The sequence below is a fragment of the Brassica oleracea genome, chromosome C2 (genome assembly GCF_000695525.1).
Source record: "Brassica oleracea var. oleracea cultivar TO1000 chromosome C2, BOL, whole genome shotgun sequence".
NCBI classification, from domain to species: Eukaryota; Viridiplantae; Streptophyta; class Magnoliopsida; order Brassicales; family Brassicaceae; genus Brassica; species Brassica oleracea.
Genome location: NC_027749.1, coordinates 1,758,775 through 1,777,908, shown reverse-complemented (window position 1 = coordinate 1,777,908; position 19,134 = coordinate 1,758,775). Strand labels below are relative to the sequence as shown.

Here is a 19,134-nt window from a genome sequence, read left to right as displayed (position 1 = left end):
ATTAAAATTATACAAATATTTATTGTTTTTTACATATTTTACGAAAAATGTTTTTTTTTTTCAAATTTTTTTTATTTTTTTTAATTTGCGGGTTGGCGGGTACCTGCGATTCAAATTCGGCTGACCCGCACCCGCCCCGCTCAAAATAATCTCGACCCGCACCCGCACCCGCGATTTAAAAATTTCAAATGGTTCGCCCCGCACCCGTCCCGCGACGGGTCAAACGGGGCGGGGCCCGCGGGCAATGATTAAAATTTCCAGCTCTAACTAGAGGTCCACCAGGCAAGTCCGGGTCGTGTATCGTGTCTCTCGTAGTCACGTGGATTTTTTATTCACTTTTTTACCACGCGCGTGGGAAAATTTCAAATGGTTCGACCCGCATCCGCCCCGCGGCGGATCAAACAGGGCGGGGCCCGCGGGTAATGATTAAAATTTCTGGCTCTACCTGGCAGATACGTTCGATTGTGATATGTCGTTGCGTCGAGATTTTTTAAAAAAAAATATTTCGTGACAATAATTTCTCTACTTTCTTTATGATTTATAGACCGAAGATTTTTTTTCTACCATTCACATTATACTATATTATCGTGCTGGTATTTGTTATGATCATGAAGCTCTTTCACCGGAAAAGTTGTTATGATTAGATGTCGTGCTAACATGCCCATACAAGACTAATATATTTGAGATTTTTGTAAATGAACATCTATACTATGTGTTAAATGATTAGTTATGGATTAGCTGGATAATTGCTTAGTAGAATTGGTAAATTTAAAACACTGTATGCTAATGATCACCCAATTTCCAAAAATTAACACTATTTAAACTTATCTAGTAGGGTGTACGAATCATTTGACAATTGTCAAACGTGGTAAACAGCTGGAGCCCGTTCTCACTTTTTTCTTGTGGACCAAAATACAAGAAAGCGACACTTTTGCCAAAAGAGAATCAACTCGTGTTTCATACAACGATTCTTTTTATTTGTTATTATAGCTTTCACTTGGAGATGACTTCTTAGATTTTTTTACTTTACGCAGCCAATCAGAACGACCCACGTCATCTCATGTTTATCTTCTGCCTTTGCTGAAAATAAGACGATCATCGATAAAACTCACTTTCCCCCGTTACAGTAACATTGGATTAAACTTTTGGTTTATCATCATTTTATGACCAATTCCTAGATTGTTTACAAGAAACTCATGAAGTAACTAAGGCTCGCTTGGGATGACGTTGAAGAAATGGTAGATCTCTTCGCTGTCAAAGACTCCGATCTCTGTCGAGCAAGTTGAGCAAACGACCGAGTTCACTCTTCCGCTGTCTGCAGAATCAGTTTCTTTCTCCTCGGAATCTCTACTTCGTTTCCCAACCTTTGACGGAACCGTGCTGTGTTGCAAAGCTTTATCTTTATCAACTTTGCAGTTGACCACAAAGACTGCCCTGTACTGTGTCACATACTGCTCGTGCCTGCAAAAAGAATCCAAATGTTCGATTAGGAAAGTTCTACTGAACTGCATACAGTTCCTACGTCCACAAGTCAGCTTCACAAAGAAAAATGGAAGGTGACCAAGTTACAAACAAGCTGGTTAAGAGCATGTTCTTCATTGTATCTTCCATTTGCTATGCTAAGAGAGTTGTGTGATAAGTCCTTGTAACTAGTCAAAGTAGTGGATTGTAGCTGAATCTATAGTTAGGAACAACTGTTTGAATTGGTTAGCTAGAGTTTGTCAATGATTCGAGATCTTCTAATTTTAATCAAAAGTCTTGTATCGGTTTGAATCCTATCAAAGACAGCCATGATGTTAAGTATCTAGAGCCTGTAACATGTAGTCAAGAATCTCCAAAAACAATTCAACATTCCAGGATCTAGCAAAGTCACTTATCAGCCTTATGCTCCAGGAAGCAAAAAACACATGGATAGGGGGGATTGAACAAGTTAACCTTAAAGCCTAAACCAAAGATTCATCAAAAATGTTGAATAACCTTTGACACTCTAAGCAGACGGTGGTGAAACAGGCGGGGCAGCTCAGCACAGCATCGGAAGCACGTCCATCTCTCTTCTTAGCCATCCACAGCTCATCTTTATCGTCGAGATCCGAGTCATAGAACTCTGCTTTGATGGAGTAATCAATCTCATCGTCGTCCGAAACTGTCACAACGGAAAGATACACAAGAAGCTCTCATCAAATCAATGTACATAAACTATATTCTTTTGATTCCATAAACTCTCACTAATCAAGAACACAACTCTCACTAATCTAACAGGCGAATTGAGGTTATTGTTTTACCCGTTTTCTGTGAGTTGGTGGGAGAATCCATGGGGATTAGGGTTTGATCTTCACTGGTTGCTCAGCTTCAAGCTCCGGCAAATCGAGAAGTCGCCGACGAAGGAGATGAACGATGAACTTGAAGTTTGAGCAAAGGGTCTTCTAAGCAAAGTACGCTTACTTAGGCCCAATAGACTAGTGGGCCTCCTGAATTAAGAGACTAGTGGTGGGTCAAGAGAAATAGAGAAATACCCAAGACATGAGTTTTTCTCATTGGTTTATATATCTCGATTGATTCAGAAATCCTTACGGTATTTATAAATCCAATTAAAATATACAAATTTTCAAATTTTCTTGGATTAATATTTAAAAATCCAGAGATTTTTCCTCGGATTTGAACTTTTGTATTTTTAACAAAGAAATCCATTCAAATCCATTCAAATACATTATGAAATCAAATCTATTAGTAAATCCGTATGATTGAATAACACTTGATTTAAATTAGAATTTATGAATTATTAAACGAATAACACATGATTACAATATATATTTTAAAATCATATAACCAATAACACTATATTTAGTTTGGATTTTCAAATCCACCAAAACACACCAACCAATAACCCTCACCCAGAATGACCAAAATGTTTCATTAAAAAAAAAATATACACTTATATCATTAGGGTTAACTAATCCAAACTTTAGAGTTTAGAGTTTAGGGGGTGAGGATTTAAGATTAAGTATTAAAATTTTATAAAATAAAAAAATAAATATTAAAAATTTGAAAATAAAAATTTGAAAAATAGTTTCAAAAAGTATTTTCGAATTACACAAAGATTTTTTTTTAAAAAAAATTCAAAAAAAGAAATTTATAAAAAAAATTCATTTTTTAACAAAGAAATCAATGCAAATTCATTCAAATACATTATGAAATCAAATCTATTACTAAATCTGTATGATTGAATAACACTTGATTTAAATTAGAATTTATGAATCATTAAACGAATAACACATGATTACAATATATATTTTAAAATCATATAACCAATAACACTATATTTAGTTTGGATTTTCAAATCCACCAAAACACACCAACCAATAACCCTCACCCAGAATGACCAAAATGTTTCATTAAAAAAAAATATACACTTATATCATTAGGGTTAACTAATCCAAACTTTAGAGTTTAGAGTTTAGGGGGTGAGGATTTAAGATTAAGTATTAAAATTTTATAAAATAAAAAAATAAATATTAAAAATTTGAAAATAAAAATTTGAAAAATAGTTTCAAAAAGTATTTTCGAATTACAAAAAGATTTTTTTTAAAAAAAAAATCAAAAAAAGAAATTTATAAAAAAAATCGAATTTGAAAACATATAATCTAAAACTATAAATAAAACATATAATTTATAAAGAAAATTTTATTTTTTATTTGTATTTATATATATAGAGTATTAAGGTCTTTTTATCTATTAAATAAAATATTTTGGTCATTTTCTTTCTTATGATCTATTTTGTGACAAAAACTTAAAAAATTGTCTATTTATGAGAATTGCCCAAAGAAATAAAAAATATATGTTTTCCTCTTTTTTTTTTGCAGGAAGAATATATATGTTTGGATCATAACCATTAACAATATCTAACTCAGACTTTTATTTATTACATTCTATAACTGAAAGTCAGAGTGTTTTGACTTTCACAAAAAGGGTTGACATGTTACAATATAGTCAGCATACAAATTTGTTCAAAAAAAAAAGTCAGCATACAAAATAAGTAGAAATAGAATAAAGCCTTTAAGTTATTGACTTTTGATTTGACTAAAACTTTGGTTTCATCAACACATCAGAAAAATATAGAATCCATCTAGTATAAATACGAGTGAAATACATCATTTTTTTAATCAACACAAAACAAGGCTTAAACGCTTATTACAAAACTAAAAAAAAAAGATTAATAATGACCAGTGTGAAAGCTTTTTCTTTTGCTTTGCTTCTTGTTCTCCTTTTCTCCGTTGGTACGTAGTGTTTAGTGTTTACACTCTCAAAAAAATATGTATTTCTATAATAATTGTTAGTTTCTTACAACTTTTATCCACTTTATAAATATATATACATGTATAAGCGTGATTGAGTTTTTAATTTTGTGTGATTGGCAGATGTTGAAGGATATGTGTTAGAAAGTAAATCCTTGTGTTGCACTACCCACCCAGAATTTGGGAGGTGCATCCCAAACCTTGACACAGGAAGATGCAACAGCTGGTGTCTTAAGGGATGTGACAGTAAAAAAGGTGGTTTCTGCAAACGTGTTGGCGGAGGACAATGCCATTGTTATTGTTAAGAATCTCACAAAACTATGTAAAACATGCATGAACATTTAATTATTTCGTTTATGTTGCCGTATTACCTACTTTTGTATGATTTATGAAATTATGATATTCGTACGAAAGGGATAAAAAGATCTTCAACTATAATATGCTTTTTAGCGCTTGGGGCAATGACGCAGCTAATGAGGTACTAACCGAGGCGCGTCTATTGCTGGTCGAAAACTATTTCCAAACCCCTTTCTGGGCCTAAGCTTGTTTTGAGCCTTCGAGAATTTCTGGAAGGTCTCCCTTCGGAGTAAAGCCCTAAAAAAAAAAGAAAAACCCCCAAATCTTCAAAATTAGTCAAAAAAGCTATAATATGCTTTCATCCCGTCAATATAAATTTTTCTTTTTTTTTTGTAACACTCCCGTCAATATAAATATATATACATATATATGATAGAACGGAAGATTGGAAAAAAATACAACTAAAAATACTGTAATGCAAAAGGATTTTAGTCACAAACTACATTTTCTATATGTATCTCTTAATGCATAGTTTGGTTAATTTCACACCAAAAATTTGGAGTTTAAATTTTATAAAACTATAATTTATTACCAATTAAGAAGATTAAAGAAAAAACTTACATAGGATCTACAAGTAAACTATCTCACATAAGTATAAATTTTGATTCAATTTGATGTAATTAAATAGAACTGTAAAATATAAGTTAAAAAAATAATAGAACTGTAAAATATGAATTATAATAATATATGTAAATCTGCGTTGTAAATTAATAATACGATAATTTTAAAAATTGGTGATAGAAATTAAATGAATGATAACTGTAGAGATAAAATGCTTCATGGATCATCTACAACAAATTATTTTTCTCTCTTTTTTTTTGTTTTTGCGGGAAGAAGAATAATATGTTTGGACAATAACAGTTAACAATATCTATTTCAGATTTGCATCTGTTATATTCCATAACTGAAAGTCGCAGTCTTTTGACTTTCACAAAACGGGTTGACATGGTAGAGCATCATCCTCCCAAGCTCCTTAGAGAGTTTTTTTGATAAAATGTGGATTCCACTGACGCATGAATCCCATAAAAATTTTAAAAACTACTTCCAGAAATCACCAAATAAAGATCGGTTATTGGGGGGGGGTTTTGGCACTATTTGCGAATCCCACCGACACGTGACAGTCCGCGATTGGTTTTTTTTTTTTTAAGAAAAAAAAAAAAAAAAATCCTAAGTCATGGTCTTACAATATAGTCATACAAATATATGTAGAAATAGAATAAATCTTTTGTGTTATTGACTTTTGATTTGACTGAAACGTTGGTTTCATCAACAAATCAGAAAAATGTAGAATCCATCTAGTATAAATACGAGTGAAATACATCACTTTTTATCAATACGAAACGAGGCTTAAACACTATTACAAATCTAAAAATAAAGATTAACTATGGCCAGTGTGAAAGTTTTTTCTTTTGCTTTGCTTCTTGTCCTCCTTTTCTCCGTTGGTACGTCGTGTTTACACTCTGAAAAAAAATATGTATTTCTATAATAATTGTTAGTTTCTTACAACTTTTATCCACTTTATAAATATATATATATATATATATATATAAGCGTGATTGAGTTTTTAATTTTGTGTGATTGGCAGATGTTGAAGGATATGTGTTAGAAAGTACATCCTTGTGTTGCAATACCCACCCAGAATTTGGGAGGTGCATCCCAAACCTTGACACAAGGAGATGCAACAGCTGGTGTCTTAAAGGATGCGACAACAAAAAAGGTGGTTTCTGCAAACGTGTTGGCGGAGGACAATGCCATTGTTATTGTTAAGAATCACAAAACCATGTAAAACTTGCATGAACATTTAATTATTTCGTTTATGTTGCAGTATTACCTAGCTACTTTTGTATGATTTATGAACTTATGATATTTGTACGAAAGAGATAAAAAGATCTTCAACTATGATATGCTTTCATCCCGCCAATATAAATATAAATATATATATATATATATATATATATATATATATATATAATACAACGGATCCTGGAAAAGTTGAAATAGAACTAAAATCACTGAAATGCAAAAGGATTTTAAAACTACACTTTATATGTGTCTCCTAATGCATAGTTTGGTTAGTTTTTATTTACACCAAAAATTGGAGTTCAAATTTTATAAAACTACAATTTATTACTTATTAGGTAGATTAATAAAAACTTACATAAGATCTACTATCACATACAAATTTTGATTCAGTTTGATGCAAATATAACAATAAAATATGAATTATCATAATATATAATATATGTAAAACTGTGTTGTAAATTATTAATATAATCATTTTTTTAATTGGTGATAAAATAATAAAATGACAATTCTCTCAAATAGTTATTTTTAAGTTTTTATCATAAAAATAGTTCTAAAAAACTGACTAAAATAGCCTTTTTATTTTGAAATTTTTAATATTTATTTTTTATTTTTTAAAATTTGAAATTTTATCCCCAAAAACTCACCTTTTAACTCTAAACCCAAAGTTTAGATTAGTTAACTCTAGAATAAAAATACATTTTTACCCTTTAATAAAATTTATTTTAGTCATTTTATACATTGAAAGTTATTTTTGTGACAAAAACTTAAAAGACTATCTTTGGGAAATGTCTCTAGTAAAAAAACCGTAAGATAAAAATGCATATACAAATTATACATAGATCATGTACAGCAAAATTATTTAGGTTGACTTTTTGTCAACTTAAAATCACGTTTGTAAAAATCGCGTTTGCCAAAAACGCGACCATCAGGTGCCAAAGATGGTTTTAGAAAGAAAAAAACAAAACCAGAGTCTTTGGGTCTAAACGTTTTCTTCTCTAATGGCCTTCTCTAGAATCGCTCTTCTTCACCCGCGATGTCTCCAGACACCAACTTCACAGACCATTCACCACGAAGCAGCTAGTAGACAACTCAAGCTTCCTCCCTCCCAATCAATCTAACCTTTCCCAAACCTTAACACCAAAGTAGTCGAAACCGTCTTGAACGGGCTCAAAAGATGGGCCTCGGCCCATCTCTTCTTAAATTGGGCCTCTTAACAGAAAGGGTATAGTAACGACATGTACGCTTACAATGCAGTTGCTTGTATCCTATCACGTGCTCGACGAAATGCCTCACTGAAAGCTTTAGTCGGAGATGTTCTGAACTCTCGCTGCTCGATGTCTCCTGGTGGGTTAGGTTTTTTTTTATCAAGTGTTTGGGTAACGCTGGCCTTGTGGAAGAAGCAAGTTTCGTTTTTGATCGAAGTACAGAGATGGGTCTTTGCGTTCCCAATGAGTACACTTACAACTGTCTTCTAGAAGCTATTTCTAGGTCAAATTCGAGCTTGGTTGATTTAGTTGAGACGAGGTTGGAGGAGATGAGGCGTTTTGGGTTTCGTTTCGATAAGTTCACTCTCACACCAGTGTTGCAGGCTTACTGCAACGCTGGGGAGTGTGAGAGAGCGCAAAGTCTCTGTTGGTTCTATACAAAACTTTGTTGGAGAGGTTTGATTTGGTGCAAGATGCTTACAATTTTTTATCCAGAACCTCTTTGGAAATGATGAGTTTGATGGTGAGTCTGAGATTATACAGATTCTGAAAGATCACAACAAAGCAAGTCTCCCGGATTTGGATTGTCTCAGCAGTGTGATTAACTGCTTGGTGAAAGCTAATGAGGTTGATAACGCAGTGAGATGGTATAATGATATAATGATAAAAGCTCTGTGCAAAGCACGTCGAGCTACCGAAGCTGATAGCCTCTTTAACGAGATGGTATCAAAGGGATTAAAACCTTCTGTTGCTACTTACAACAGTATGGTAGATGGATGGTGCAAGGAAGGCGAGATTGACTTGGCTATGTCATGTGTTGCGAGGATGTACGAGGATGAGAAAGACCCTGATGTTGTTACTTACACTAGTTTAATCCATGGGCTGTGCGCTAGTGGAAGGCCTGGTGAAGCAGTCTCTCGTTGGAACGAGATGAAGGGGAGAGGTTGCTGTCCGAATGAGATTACGTTCATGGCGCTTATTCAGGGTCTTTGCAAGTGTGGCTGGACGAGTGAGGCTTTGGTTTATTTTCGTGAGATGGAAGCAAAGGAAATGGAACCTGATTCAGGTGTTTATGTATCCCTCGTGAGCTCTTTTTTGTTGAGTGGAAACATCAGTGAAGGGTTTGGGATATTCAGAGAAATGGTTTGTAAAGGAAGGTTTCCGGTTTTGGTAGATAGGAACTACATGGTTGCTGTTGATGCTGCAGATAAGTCATTTTGCTAATCTTGGTCTGATGTCATGGACCCATCTCCTTCTTACAAGGTATTTTGCTCTGGACCAAATTTTCCTTTTTCATAATGACATTAGCCCTTCTTGTAATGATACTAACATATCCATATTAACTTTTTAATCTTTTTCAAATGTAACTACATAGTAAATTACAGGCGCATGTGGTGTACTATATGGACTCTTGAACTATGATGTAAACAAAAGTCTGTAGGCATAAAACTTGTTGCAGAAAGTTTTGAGATTCAATTCCAGTCCTGGAGGAGTTACTCATTGCTCTGTGTTCAATGTTCAAACTCGGATAGTTCCATTTGAAGATGACATTCAAGATATGAACCCCGGGATGCATAGGGGGATTAGCCAGTTGTATAAAGCAGTCAAAGCTACGCAGATTCATTGCCTAGCTCATGACAAAACGTATTTCGACTCCAAGAAGATCTACGCAGCGTTACATCTGGTTGGTACTACGATTGATCTCATTGTTTGACATTTGACAATGACTACAATGAAGACAATCATTGTGCTTGTTCTTGATAATATAGTCAAAATGACCAACTCTTATTTCTTGTAATGGAAGTTATCAATAGAGAATGATCCAATATGGTATCCATTTAAAATTTGATTAGATTACAAGAAAATTCAAGCAAATTTGATTTATTCAAACCAGCATGTAAACAAAAATTGTTTTTTTTTTCTTCTCAATGAATATCAATTTAGAAAACAACCTCAAAAGAGTGTACAACCATCAATGGGCGATGAATGAGGGTTTTTTGTTTACTTCTTGAAGGTTTCAAGATGGGTTAAAAAAAACGTGAGCTAGTGAAATTCACTTCACTGCTTCAAAAGACCTCTTTCTTTAAAGAGATCATACATGGCCGCTCCTATCTTAGCTGGAGATTCAACAACCTTCACTCCGGCGTCATTTAGACTCTTAATCTTGTCCTGAGCTGTGCCTTTGCCACCGGAAACAATGGCTGCAACAAGCAACAAACAACAAAACAGATAAGCAAATGATAGCAACTAACTAAAAGTAGGAGTTAAGATGGCTTGCTTATGAACATACCTCCTGCATGACCCATTCGACGACCCGGTGGTGCAGTGAGTCCAGCAATAAACGCAACAACAGGCTTCTCAGTACCACTTTCCTGTTTATATTCATCCAAAAACCAAAAGTTGAGTTTACTTTCAAGAATGAGAATAGAGAGATGGACCGAGTTGAAAAATACTAGCAATTGGTTCAATTACCTTTATCAAAGCTGCAGCATCTTCCTCTGCAGTGCCTCCGATTTCTCCAATGAGAACGATACCTGAAACAGCCATCTGTGTCCTCTTAATTTCCATCTTTCAGGGACAATAGAGGAGATTTTCCAATTAAGCTACTAACTACTCTTAAAGTGATGAATTAAAGGAATAGAAGTCTTCTAAGATAAGAATATCTTGCAGTCTAAAGTAGTTAGGTGAACATGTTGTCGTTCTACTAATTAATCTTTATGGTTCATCTGTTTAAGCTAAATGGCCTGAGTTCTGAAACACTACCTTCTGTTTGAGGATCAACGAAGAATTTCTCCAAGCAGTCCACAAAGTTGGTACCGTTAAAAGGATCTCCACCAATCCCTACACAAGTAGATTGGCCTAGACCAACTGCAGTTGTTTGGAAAACCTGCAGGAAAGTTTAAACGAAAGCAACCATTAGAGAAAGCCATAACCAACAACAACTCATATGCATACACTTTCAAAAGCACAACAAGCAGAGAAGACAAGACGTTAAAAAAAAAGAGCTTACAGCTTCATATGTCAAGGTTCCAGAACGAGAAACAATCCCAATCTTCCCAGGCTTGTGGATGTACCCCGGCATAATACCAATCTTGCACTCACCAGGCTTGATAATCCCAGGGCAGTTTGGACCAATCAGCCTAGTTTTCGACTGACTGTTAAGAGCATGCTTTACACGCACCTTAAATAACAAACAAACAAACAAACACAAGCTCCCAAATCAAAAAAAGAGCCAATTACATTTCTACACAAACCTATAGCAATAAGCACTAGAGAGATACCATGTCATGCTGAGGGATTCCTTCTGTAATACACACGATAAGATCCAACTCAGCTTGTATACCCTCCATAATAGCAGCAGCAGTGAAAGGCGCGGGAACATAGATCACAGAGGCATTGGCTTTGGTCTCAGCTTTTGCTTCAGCAACAGAGTTGAACACAGGGAGACCTAAGTGCTCTGTTCCTCCCTTCTTTGGTGTCACTCCTGCCACCTAATCACACAATCAAACACACATAATTAGCATAAAGCTACAATCTTTAAATCAAATTGAGGAGGAACCACTAGAAAGCCACAAGCTTTAAATCAAATTGAGGAAGAAGACTTAATTACACAATCCAACACACACACACACACACAATAAGCATAAAGTTACAATCTTTAGATCAACCCACTTCAAAAAGGTGAAGACTTTACCATTTTGGTGCCGTACTCAATGGCTTGCTCGGTGTGGAAAGTCCCGTTCTTTCCGGTGATGCCTTGGCACATGACTCTGGTGTTTTTGTCGACGAAGACGGCGGCTGGAGGGGGAGGATCCGACGCGAAGGAGCGAGACTGGGTCGTCAACGAGCTGAGAGTCGGAGGAATAGCTTCGGAGCTGGTGCTTGAGCAGCGGCGAGACAGAGATCCGAGGAGCCTTGCGACTTGCCTAGACATGATTGTCTTCTTCTTCTTGTTTGGTTATCGATCAGCTTACAGAGAAAGGTTGCTCCGATCTGAGTCAACTTTGTTGAACCCTAACCGAGTGAAGGGTAAAAACGGAAATGGAGAGATGAAATGTCAGCGAGGTTCGTTTTGAATAATAGTCAGCAGATCAAAATGAGTCTTCTGAAGTTTTAGCCCAAGCCCAATAATCTTTGTAATGATATGTAGTACAACATTTGAAGTTTTGAATCATACACCTAGAAGAATAGAGAGAGGTGATCTTAAATTGATTTGGGATACAATATAGGAGGTAAAGTCTTTGCTTGAAGTTTTATTCAAAACTAAATTGATCTCTACCGAAAAAGATATTTTGGGTTAAATGATGTTGCTGTTGAGGAGTTAAATGATGACACTGAATGATCATCATTATTCTGAGCAGAGATTTGACTGGTTTTCTAACTGAAATTTCTTCGATCAAATCTTGTATCAGAGACATTTTTTCCAATATGTTGTTTCAAAGACCAATAGAAAACATGAGTTTTAAAAAAAAATATATATATCTTTTCATTAACATTAATTCTCAAATTGCGTGAAAAAAAACCTTAAAATCTCGTAATAGAGACTCATTAATTTTTTTATTAAAGATTGCAATTTACAAAGATTGGTAAGTTTTATCATGCATAATATTATTTTGCTTTACTGGTTATTATTTAATTTTACTTACTGACTTTAAAATTTCTTAAATTATTTTAAAATATCACGAACATACTCAAACATTTCTTCGAAATTTGGAGGTGCATACCAAATTTTCAATTTATTTCTATTATGTTTATGTAAACATGCATAATATTTTGCCATTAATGAGATGACAATTTAGGAAAAGAACACTTTCTTATTTTCTCTTCATAATTTTTTTTTTTTGAATGTGTATATCTCTGAAATGACTGTAAGAAGATGAAATGATTGATACCATTCTTTGTTTAGAGATTGGACAAGTTCCGAACACCAAGGTGATGATGGCTATGATGGATTTTGGTTAAATGAATATGAGATTTCTATTATAGTAATTTAATTATTTTTATTAGAGACAATCTTCGAAGAAACTGGTACAAAAATACTATACTTTGCAAAATAATTTTTAAGATAAAAAGTTTAAATTAATAAATCAATAACACCCATTTTCAAAAATGGCAATTACTTTTTAGTTAACTAAATAATAAAAGATTGTTATTGACTTTTTAAAGTAATGAATATACAAACTATATTTTTAATATTTTAAATGATGATACGAAGTCACAAGCCAATAACACCAGATTAAGAAACATTTTTGAAAAATCTTAAATAACACAAAAAAAATTATTTATAGATGCACAAACCACACAATTTAGAGCAGCCGCATTGTTAAGTTTTTTTTCCAACATTTTTTAGTAGCTAAATTATTTAAAAACTAAAAAAGGTAGAAAGAAAGTGTAAAGTGGAGAAACGATTATTCATAAAGAAATTTGAGAATAATGGAAAGAGACTAAACACCTTAGTTAATATATATGTTTTTTTTTTGTTTTATCATTGATTTTAATTACACAGAAAAACAATATTGGTATTAAATTGATTAGGTACTGCACTACTAATGATGCTCTTAAATTCGACATAGTATTGATCCAATGTTATTAAACAAAAACCAATGTGCTGCGAAGGCACGTTAGTAGCGGTATTTGGTGGAGTAATCTTTAGGAGCAATGACCAACCCACGACCCTTCCTTGCACCGCGGAAGACAGTCTCAATGATATCAATGTTCTCCTGCTTATCCTTCATAGCCCCAATTGATCTTGTTGTTGTCACAGTCGAAGGATCCATACAGCTCCTACATGGTATTAAAATCTGGAACCTCAGTTCTCTATATTCGATCCACCGACCATCACGACCCGATCCGCTCAGAGTAATTTGGTTTAGGATCGCACGCCTAGCCAAGGCCCATTGGTACTAACGTGGAGGCCCAATAAGCTTGAGTCCACGAGATTGAAAAATGGACGGTGGAAAAGGCATTAGAACACGAAACTCAGTTATGGGTTACCCCGTAGGTGATTAATATCGAACTATCCTATCCAAAAAATCATCAAAGAGATCTCTATCAACCTCCATTTGAAGCTCTGATCTCTTTCTTTTTTTTCCCTCTAAATCTCTCCTAACAGATTCCAAATCTTTGCACTTTGCTCTGTCGGAATCCATGGATATCGCTTCTTCATCTCTCTGTCAAGCTCACAAGATCTCTCTCACGCGTTGTCAACCTTCTTCCCCGGTCAACTCCTGCTCCCTCACCTTTACCGGATTCTCGCTTCCGCAGATCAGCGCTCCTTCTCTAGCTAAATGTCGTCGAAAAGGCACCTCTTCAGGCTTTGTAAGAGCTTGTGTTGCTGTTGAACAGAAAACTCGAACTGCTATCATCAGAATTGGCACAAGGGGAAGGTAAAGTCTCTCTCTCTCTTTTTTTTTGCTTCTCGTGTGATCACTGATCTCTTAAGAGTATATGAGTGCTTGAATGCTAATGGGTTTGCTTTGGTTTCCTTAGTTCTGATTCAAAGTCTCGATTTTTACCACTTCTCTGTTTATATGAGTGCTTGAATGCTAATGGGTTTGCTTTGGTTTCCTTAGTTCTGATTCAAAGTCTCGATTTTTACCACTTCTCTGTTTATATGAGTGCTTGAATGCTAATGGGTTTGCTTTGGTTTCCTTAGTTCTGATTCAAAGTCTCGATTTTTACCACTTCTCTGTTTATATGAGTGCTTGAATGCTAATGGGTTTGCTTTGGTTTCCTTAGTTCTGATTCAAAGTCTCCATTTTTATCAGTCCTCTGTTTGGATCCTCTTCCTGGGTTTAAGTGAGTTATAGTGGACAATGTCATGGTTGAATGTTTTAGTTGTAATTTATCTGGCTAGAAATGAGATATGTTACTTTGGTTTGAGTGAGTTTTAGGGGACAATGATTTAGTGTAATTTATTTGGCAAGAGATGTGATATGTTACTTCGGTTTCTGTGCTCATAGTAGTTCAATCTTGTCTTGTGATTGATGTTGCATTAGTGGTGAATTGAATTTAGCATCTCATGCATATTTTATCATCTTTTTTTCTGCTTATGTACTTTTACTGTGTAGGACAGTCCTCTAGCACTTGCACAAGCATACGAGACACGAGCCAAGCTCCAGGCAATACACCCAGAGCTCACTGAAGACGGAGCCATCCACATCGAGATCATCAAAACCACCGGTGACAAGATTCTCTCCCAGCCGCTTGCTGACATTGGTGGGAAAGGTCTTTTCACCAAAGAGATAGACGAGGCCTTAATCAACGGCCATATAGACATAGCAGTCCATTCCATGAAAGATGTCCCCACTTATCTCCCCGAGAAAACGGTCTTGCCTTGTAACCTTGTGCGTGAGGATGTCAGAGATGCTTTTATCTGTCTCACTGCTGCCTCCTTAGCCGATCTTCCAGGGGGAAGCGTTGTGGGAACTGCTTCTCTCAGGAGAAAGTCGCAGATACTCCACAAGTATCCTTCATTAGCTGTAAGTTTTCACCATTCTTGTGTGGCTGCCACTTCTTATTTTATTGAATCAGGTGTTTCTTGCCTCTGCAGGTTGAGGAAAACTTTAGGGGTAATGTGCAGACGAGGCTATCTAAGCTTCAAGGAGGAAAAGTACATGCTACTCTATTAGCACTAGCTGGTCTTAAGAGACTAAGCATGACAGAGAACGTTGCATCTGTACTATCTCTCGATGAAATGCTTCCAGCTGTTGCTCAAGGAGCTATTGGAATTGCCTGCAGAACTGATGATGATAAAATGGTATAAAGAACATTCCTCTGAGCTAAACTTAAGTTTACTTTTCGTGGGAATGATTCTATTGTTGTTTTGCATCTGCAGGCAAATTACTTAGCTTCATTGAACCATGAGGAAACAAGGCTAGCGGTTGCGTGCGAGAGAGCCTTTCTTGAAACGCTGGATGGCTCATGTCGTACTCCTATTGCTGGATACGCGGCCAAGGACGAAGAAGGCAACTGCTATTTCAGAGGATTGGTTGCATCACCTGACGGTACTCGAGGTATGAAAGAGCATCCCTACATATCTATCTATGCGACATTCCCATCATTCATTTCTTTATCTATTCCATCTTTGTGGTGACACAGTTCTTGAGACGTCAAGAAAAGGTCCTTACGTGTTTGAGGACATGGTGAAGATGGGAAAAGACGCTGGGCAAGAACTGCTCTCTCGTGCTGGTCCAGGCTTCTTCGGCAACTAAGCCAGTCAAAGAAGAGGAAGAAGGGCTGTGACATGGACAGAGTCTAGGCTAGAGGAGCTTTCCAACATCATAGATCCCTTTTCTTCTGCTTCCTAAATCTGTTGTAACTTTTTTGATTTAGAGAGAAAGATAACCTTCTTGTATTGATTGTTTTTTTTGTATGCTCATTATAATTAAAAAAATTATTACATTCACCATCACAACTTCAGATGTTCTATACTCTCTTTACTTCTATTTACTCTGCACTAAGCCTAAACACAGCTTCTTCTACTTTTGATTTGTATAGTTTCAACAAAAAGAATGGGGACAGTAAAATAAAAGAGAAACTGACCGTTTCACTTTAGTCCATAGCCGTTTTGTTTCTCCTCCCTGTTAAAGGCTTAGGCAACCCATCAAAGATTGAGCTTGTAATAACAGCAGGTGTAGTGAGCAAATCAGGTTTCAAACTCCATTTTGAAGTCGGCCATAGAGACAGTGACGATGAACCGTTATTGCTGTTACCGTCCGGATCTTGTAGACTCCATGCACTTGAAGATTTTCTTACACTGGCAAAGCTGTCTGAAACTGGAGTATCTATCAAGTTCATTGGTACTGGATTGAAACTACAAGTCTCAGATTCTGCTGATGATAGACTAGTTCTACTTGAGGCTTTTGATCTCAAAGCTAAACCTTTTCCTCCTACTGATGATAAGAACCCGCCATTGCTGCTGCTACTGTTCTCTTCTTTCAACATAAGCTCTGGAGTCCGGGATGTAAAGTCGGCTTCGGACTTTTGGCGTCTTCTCATAAACTTATTGGAACTCGGTTCTTGAGATGATTGGTTGAACTCTTCGAGAAGTGCATCGACTAAGCTTCTGGACTTCCTGTGGTGGTTCAAGGGAGTGTTTGTGGATGTGAAAGGTCTGAGGTATTGACTATCACCGTTGCTTTCTGTCTTGTAAGCTCCCATCTCTAAGCTTCCTCCTACAGAAACTGTTCTGATTGGTGGTTTTAGCCCGTAGTAGCCTTTCTTCTCTGAAGATTTCAACCTCAGAGACTGGAATGAGTCAAACGCGTCGCTGTTGGTATCGTTTTGTGAGCCTAGTTCGTGGCATGAACATCCCTCTCTGTAAATAAAGATTCCACATATTAGAACCATGTAAAGAGGATCACTTTGATAATGAATATGCAGCAGCTTCAGTCCAACACAACCAGTTCAAAAAATAAAGCTTGGGTAATGTAAACTACTCTGCAATAAGAAGACCATGTCTATGTACTTTTCATTTTCAACCGACCTGAGATTTTGGCTCGAGGCAGACGACTTAATAAAGATTTCAATTAAAAAAATAATATTTTTACGACTTTCAGAGTTTTTTGTAATATTTTCGAAAAAAGTTGGGGGTTCTGAGAGAAGGCTTTGCACAAGACCGGCACTTAAATGCTAGCTCGCATATCAAAGCTGTAACTTGGTGCAAGATAAAGATGTGATTAAAGTACCCACCCACGGTGTAAGGAGCCGTTAGATAAACAAGGAGAAGGAGGATGTCTTCCAGGTAAAGGGATCCGGAGAGACTTGAGAGCAAACATTTGAAGATCAGTAACAAGCCCATTCATCTTCTTAACATCTCCAACCTGAAAGCAGAGCATTTTAACAACAAACACAAAAAAAATAAAGTAAAAAAAATTCAGAACATCAAAACCTTCTGTCCCCAAAAGAAGGATTTTCTAAAGTATTTATTATTTATTTTATAATATATATTTTCAATAAATATCAAATAATAGTATTTAACCAATTTAAATATTTTCAATTAATGTTTCATAAAAAAATTAACATTAACTACTAAAAATTTCTTAAATGTTTTAAAAAATCTACTCCATCTGCTCCCGAAAATAAGATTTTCTAAAGTGTTCACGCTTATTAAGATTTCAATAAATGTTTATAATTTAATTTTTCTTTTACTTTATTATACACTTTCCAATAATTTTTCACCAATGAAATTTAATCAATTCAAATATTTTCATTTAGTGTTTCTTAAAAGTATAAAAAAATATCTTAAACATATAGAAAATCTATCTTTGTGGAACAAGTAAAAAATCTAAAACATTTTAATTTCGGTAACAGAGCGAGACTCATTTTGGAATAAAAACTAAATCTAGAAAATCCTATTTTTTTGGGAGTACACACTTTTATTCCTCACGTGTTCTTCTTCATCATGCCTCAATCTAAACAAAAAATGCCTTTTTACCAGTACCATTAAATTCAATTTCTACCTTTTTAACTCTAACATGGCAAAGTCAAAAACATATAATTTTTTAACCTCAACGCCGTATTTGATGGCAATGCCGGCGAGAGTATCGAACTTGGAGACGCGGTGCTCGATGAAGCCACGGTCAGGGGAGCTAGAACCGTGATACGGCGAGGAAGAGCTGGAACGTGGAGGAGAAGAAGAAGAAGTCTGAGACGGGATGCGAAGGATGTTCGAACTAGAAGGATCTAAGAAGAATCCTCCTCCGTAACTATTTTTATCGTCGCGGAATTTTCCGTTGGTGTATTCTGGAGAAGTGCCGTTACGATTAGAAAGCCTTCTCTCTCGACAATCCATAAACATAGTAATCTAATCTCTATCTCTCTCTCTCTCTCTCTCTCTAGCTATCCGAAACTAGATTTGATCACAATTCAAACATCAGCTCGTGGAAAGAAAAAAAATCGAACGGTGAGGGAGTGATGCGTCGAGTGATTAACAAAACTCGTGGACTAGAGATTATTGGTTTTCATTCTATTTTCAAAGTCATGTAAACCACTATTTTATAGTAACAAATGTTTATAATAAAGTGTTGGAAAAGAATAATAAGATTATCAACAGTGTGATTCTGATTCGGTCAATACCAAATTATCTGCATTGATCCCACTACTGGATAAAATAGCAGGTTCTAAAGTCAAAAACCGGGTCTGCATGTTTGACAAAATAAAGCGTGTATAATGTCGGCCAAGGGGTGGGGTGGGGTGAGTTAATTAAATCTATTATTCTTTGCCTAACCAAAATTAAACAACTGTTAAATAAAACACAACCCATTAGGAACGTAAGGTTTTTTTAGTTAATGGTACGGTTCGGTTGGATGTTGAGAATGATGAGAACCATACCAAATGGCAAATACACTGTTGAACTTGTAACTCACAACCATTAAACAGTTTGAAGTTCGTCTTTGTCAACGGGGATGTAGCTCAGATGGTAGAGCGCTCAGATGGTAGAGCGCTCGCTTAGCATGCGAGAGGTACACGGG

The 19,134-nt window shown here is 35.6% G+C and overlaps 4 protein-coding genes, 1 long non-coding RNA gene and 1 pseudogene across 5 annotated transcripts; 3 read left to right on the top strand and 3 right to left on the bottom strand.

The window, feature by feature from the left end:
• Positions 1-1,060: 1,060 nt before the first annotated feature.
• Positions 1,061-2,401, bottom strand: LOC106325282 (E2F-associated phosphoprotein). Its single transcript, XM_013763320.1, has 3 exons — positions 2,283-2,401; positions 1,978-2,143; positions 1,061-1,461 (listed from the first exon to the last, which is right to left on the bottom strand). Exons 1-3 carry the CDS (start codon positions 2,311-2,313, stop codon positions 1,206-1,208), a joined length of 453 nt encoding a protein of 150 aa, XP_013618774.1. The 5' UTR covers positions 2,314-2,401; the 3' UTR covers positions 1,061-1,205.
• Positions 2,402-5,996: 3,595 nt separating this feature from the next.
• LOC106326642 lies at positions 5,997-6,546 on the top strand. The gene is made up of 2 exons (XR_001267292.1): positions 5,997-6,091; positions 6,235-6,546. It is a non-coding gene; the product is annotated as an uncharacterized LOC106326642 (long non-coding RNA).
• A 1,030-nt stretch (positions 6,547-7,576) lies between these two features.
• On the top strand, positions 7,577-9,240 carry LOC106323150 (annotated as a pseudogene).
• A 231-nt stretch (positions 9,241-9,471) lies between these two features.
• Positions 9,472-11,698, bottom strand: LOC106321537 (succinyl-CoA ligase [ADP-forming] subunit alpha-1, mitochondrial-like). Its single transcript, XM_013759797.1, has 7 exons — positions 11,355-11,698; positions 10,942-11,151; positions 10,671-10,841; positions 10,424-10,547; positions 10,133-10,194; positions 9,951-10,032; positions 9,472-9,861 (listed from the first exon to the last, which is right to left on the bottom strand). Exons 1-7 carry the CDS (start codon positions 11,592-11,594, stop codon positions 9,719-9,721), a joined length of 1,032 nt encoding a protein of 343 aa, XP_013615251.1. The 5' UTR covers positions 11,595-11,698; the 3' UTR covers positions 9,472-9,718.
• A 1,964-nt stretch (positions 11,699-13,662) lies between these two features.
• Positions 13,663-16,076, top strand: LOC106327858 (porphobilinogen deaminase, chloroplastic-like). Its single transcript, XM_013766147.1, has 5 exons — positions 13,663-14,046; positions 14,736-15,141; positions 15,213-15,419; positions 15,498-15,675; positions 15,761-16,076. The coding sequence occupies exons 1-5, from the start codon at positions 13,808-13,810 to the stop codon at positions 15,871-15,873; spliced, it is 1,143 nt and encodes a 380-aa protein (XP_013621601.1). The 5' UTR covers positions 13,663-13,807; the 3' UTR covers positions 15,874-16,076.
• Positions 16,077-16,159: 83 nt separating this feature from the next.
• On the bottom strand, positions 16,160-18,607 carry LOC106327857. Its single transcript, XM_013766146.1, has 3 exons — positions 18,171-18,607; positions 17,354-17,484; positions 16,160-16,979 (listed from the first exon to the last, which is right to left on the bottom strand). The coding sequence occupies exons 1-3, from the start codon at positions 18,459-18,461 to the stop codon at positions 16,214-16,216; spliced, it is 1,188 nt and encodes a 395-aa protein (XP_013621600.1). The 5' UTR covers positions 18,462-18,607; the 3' UTR covers positions 16,160-16,213.
• Positions 18,608-19,134: the final 527 nt, after the last annotated feature.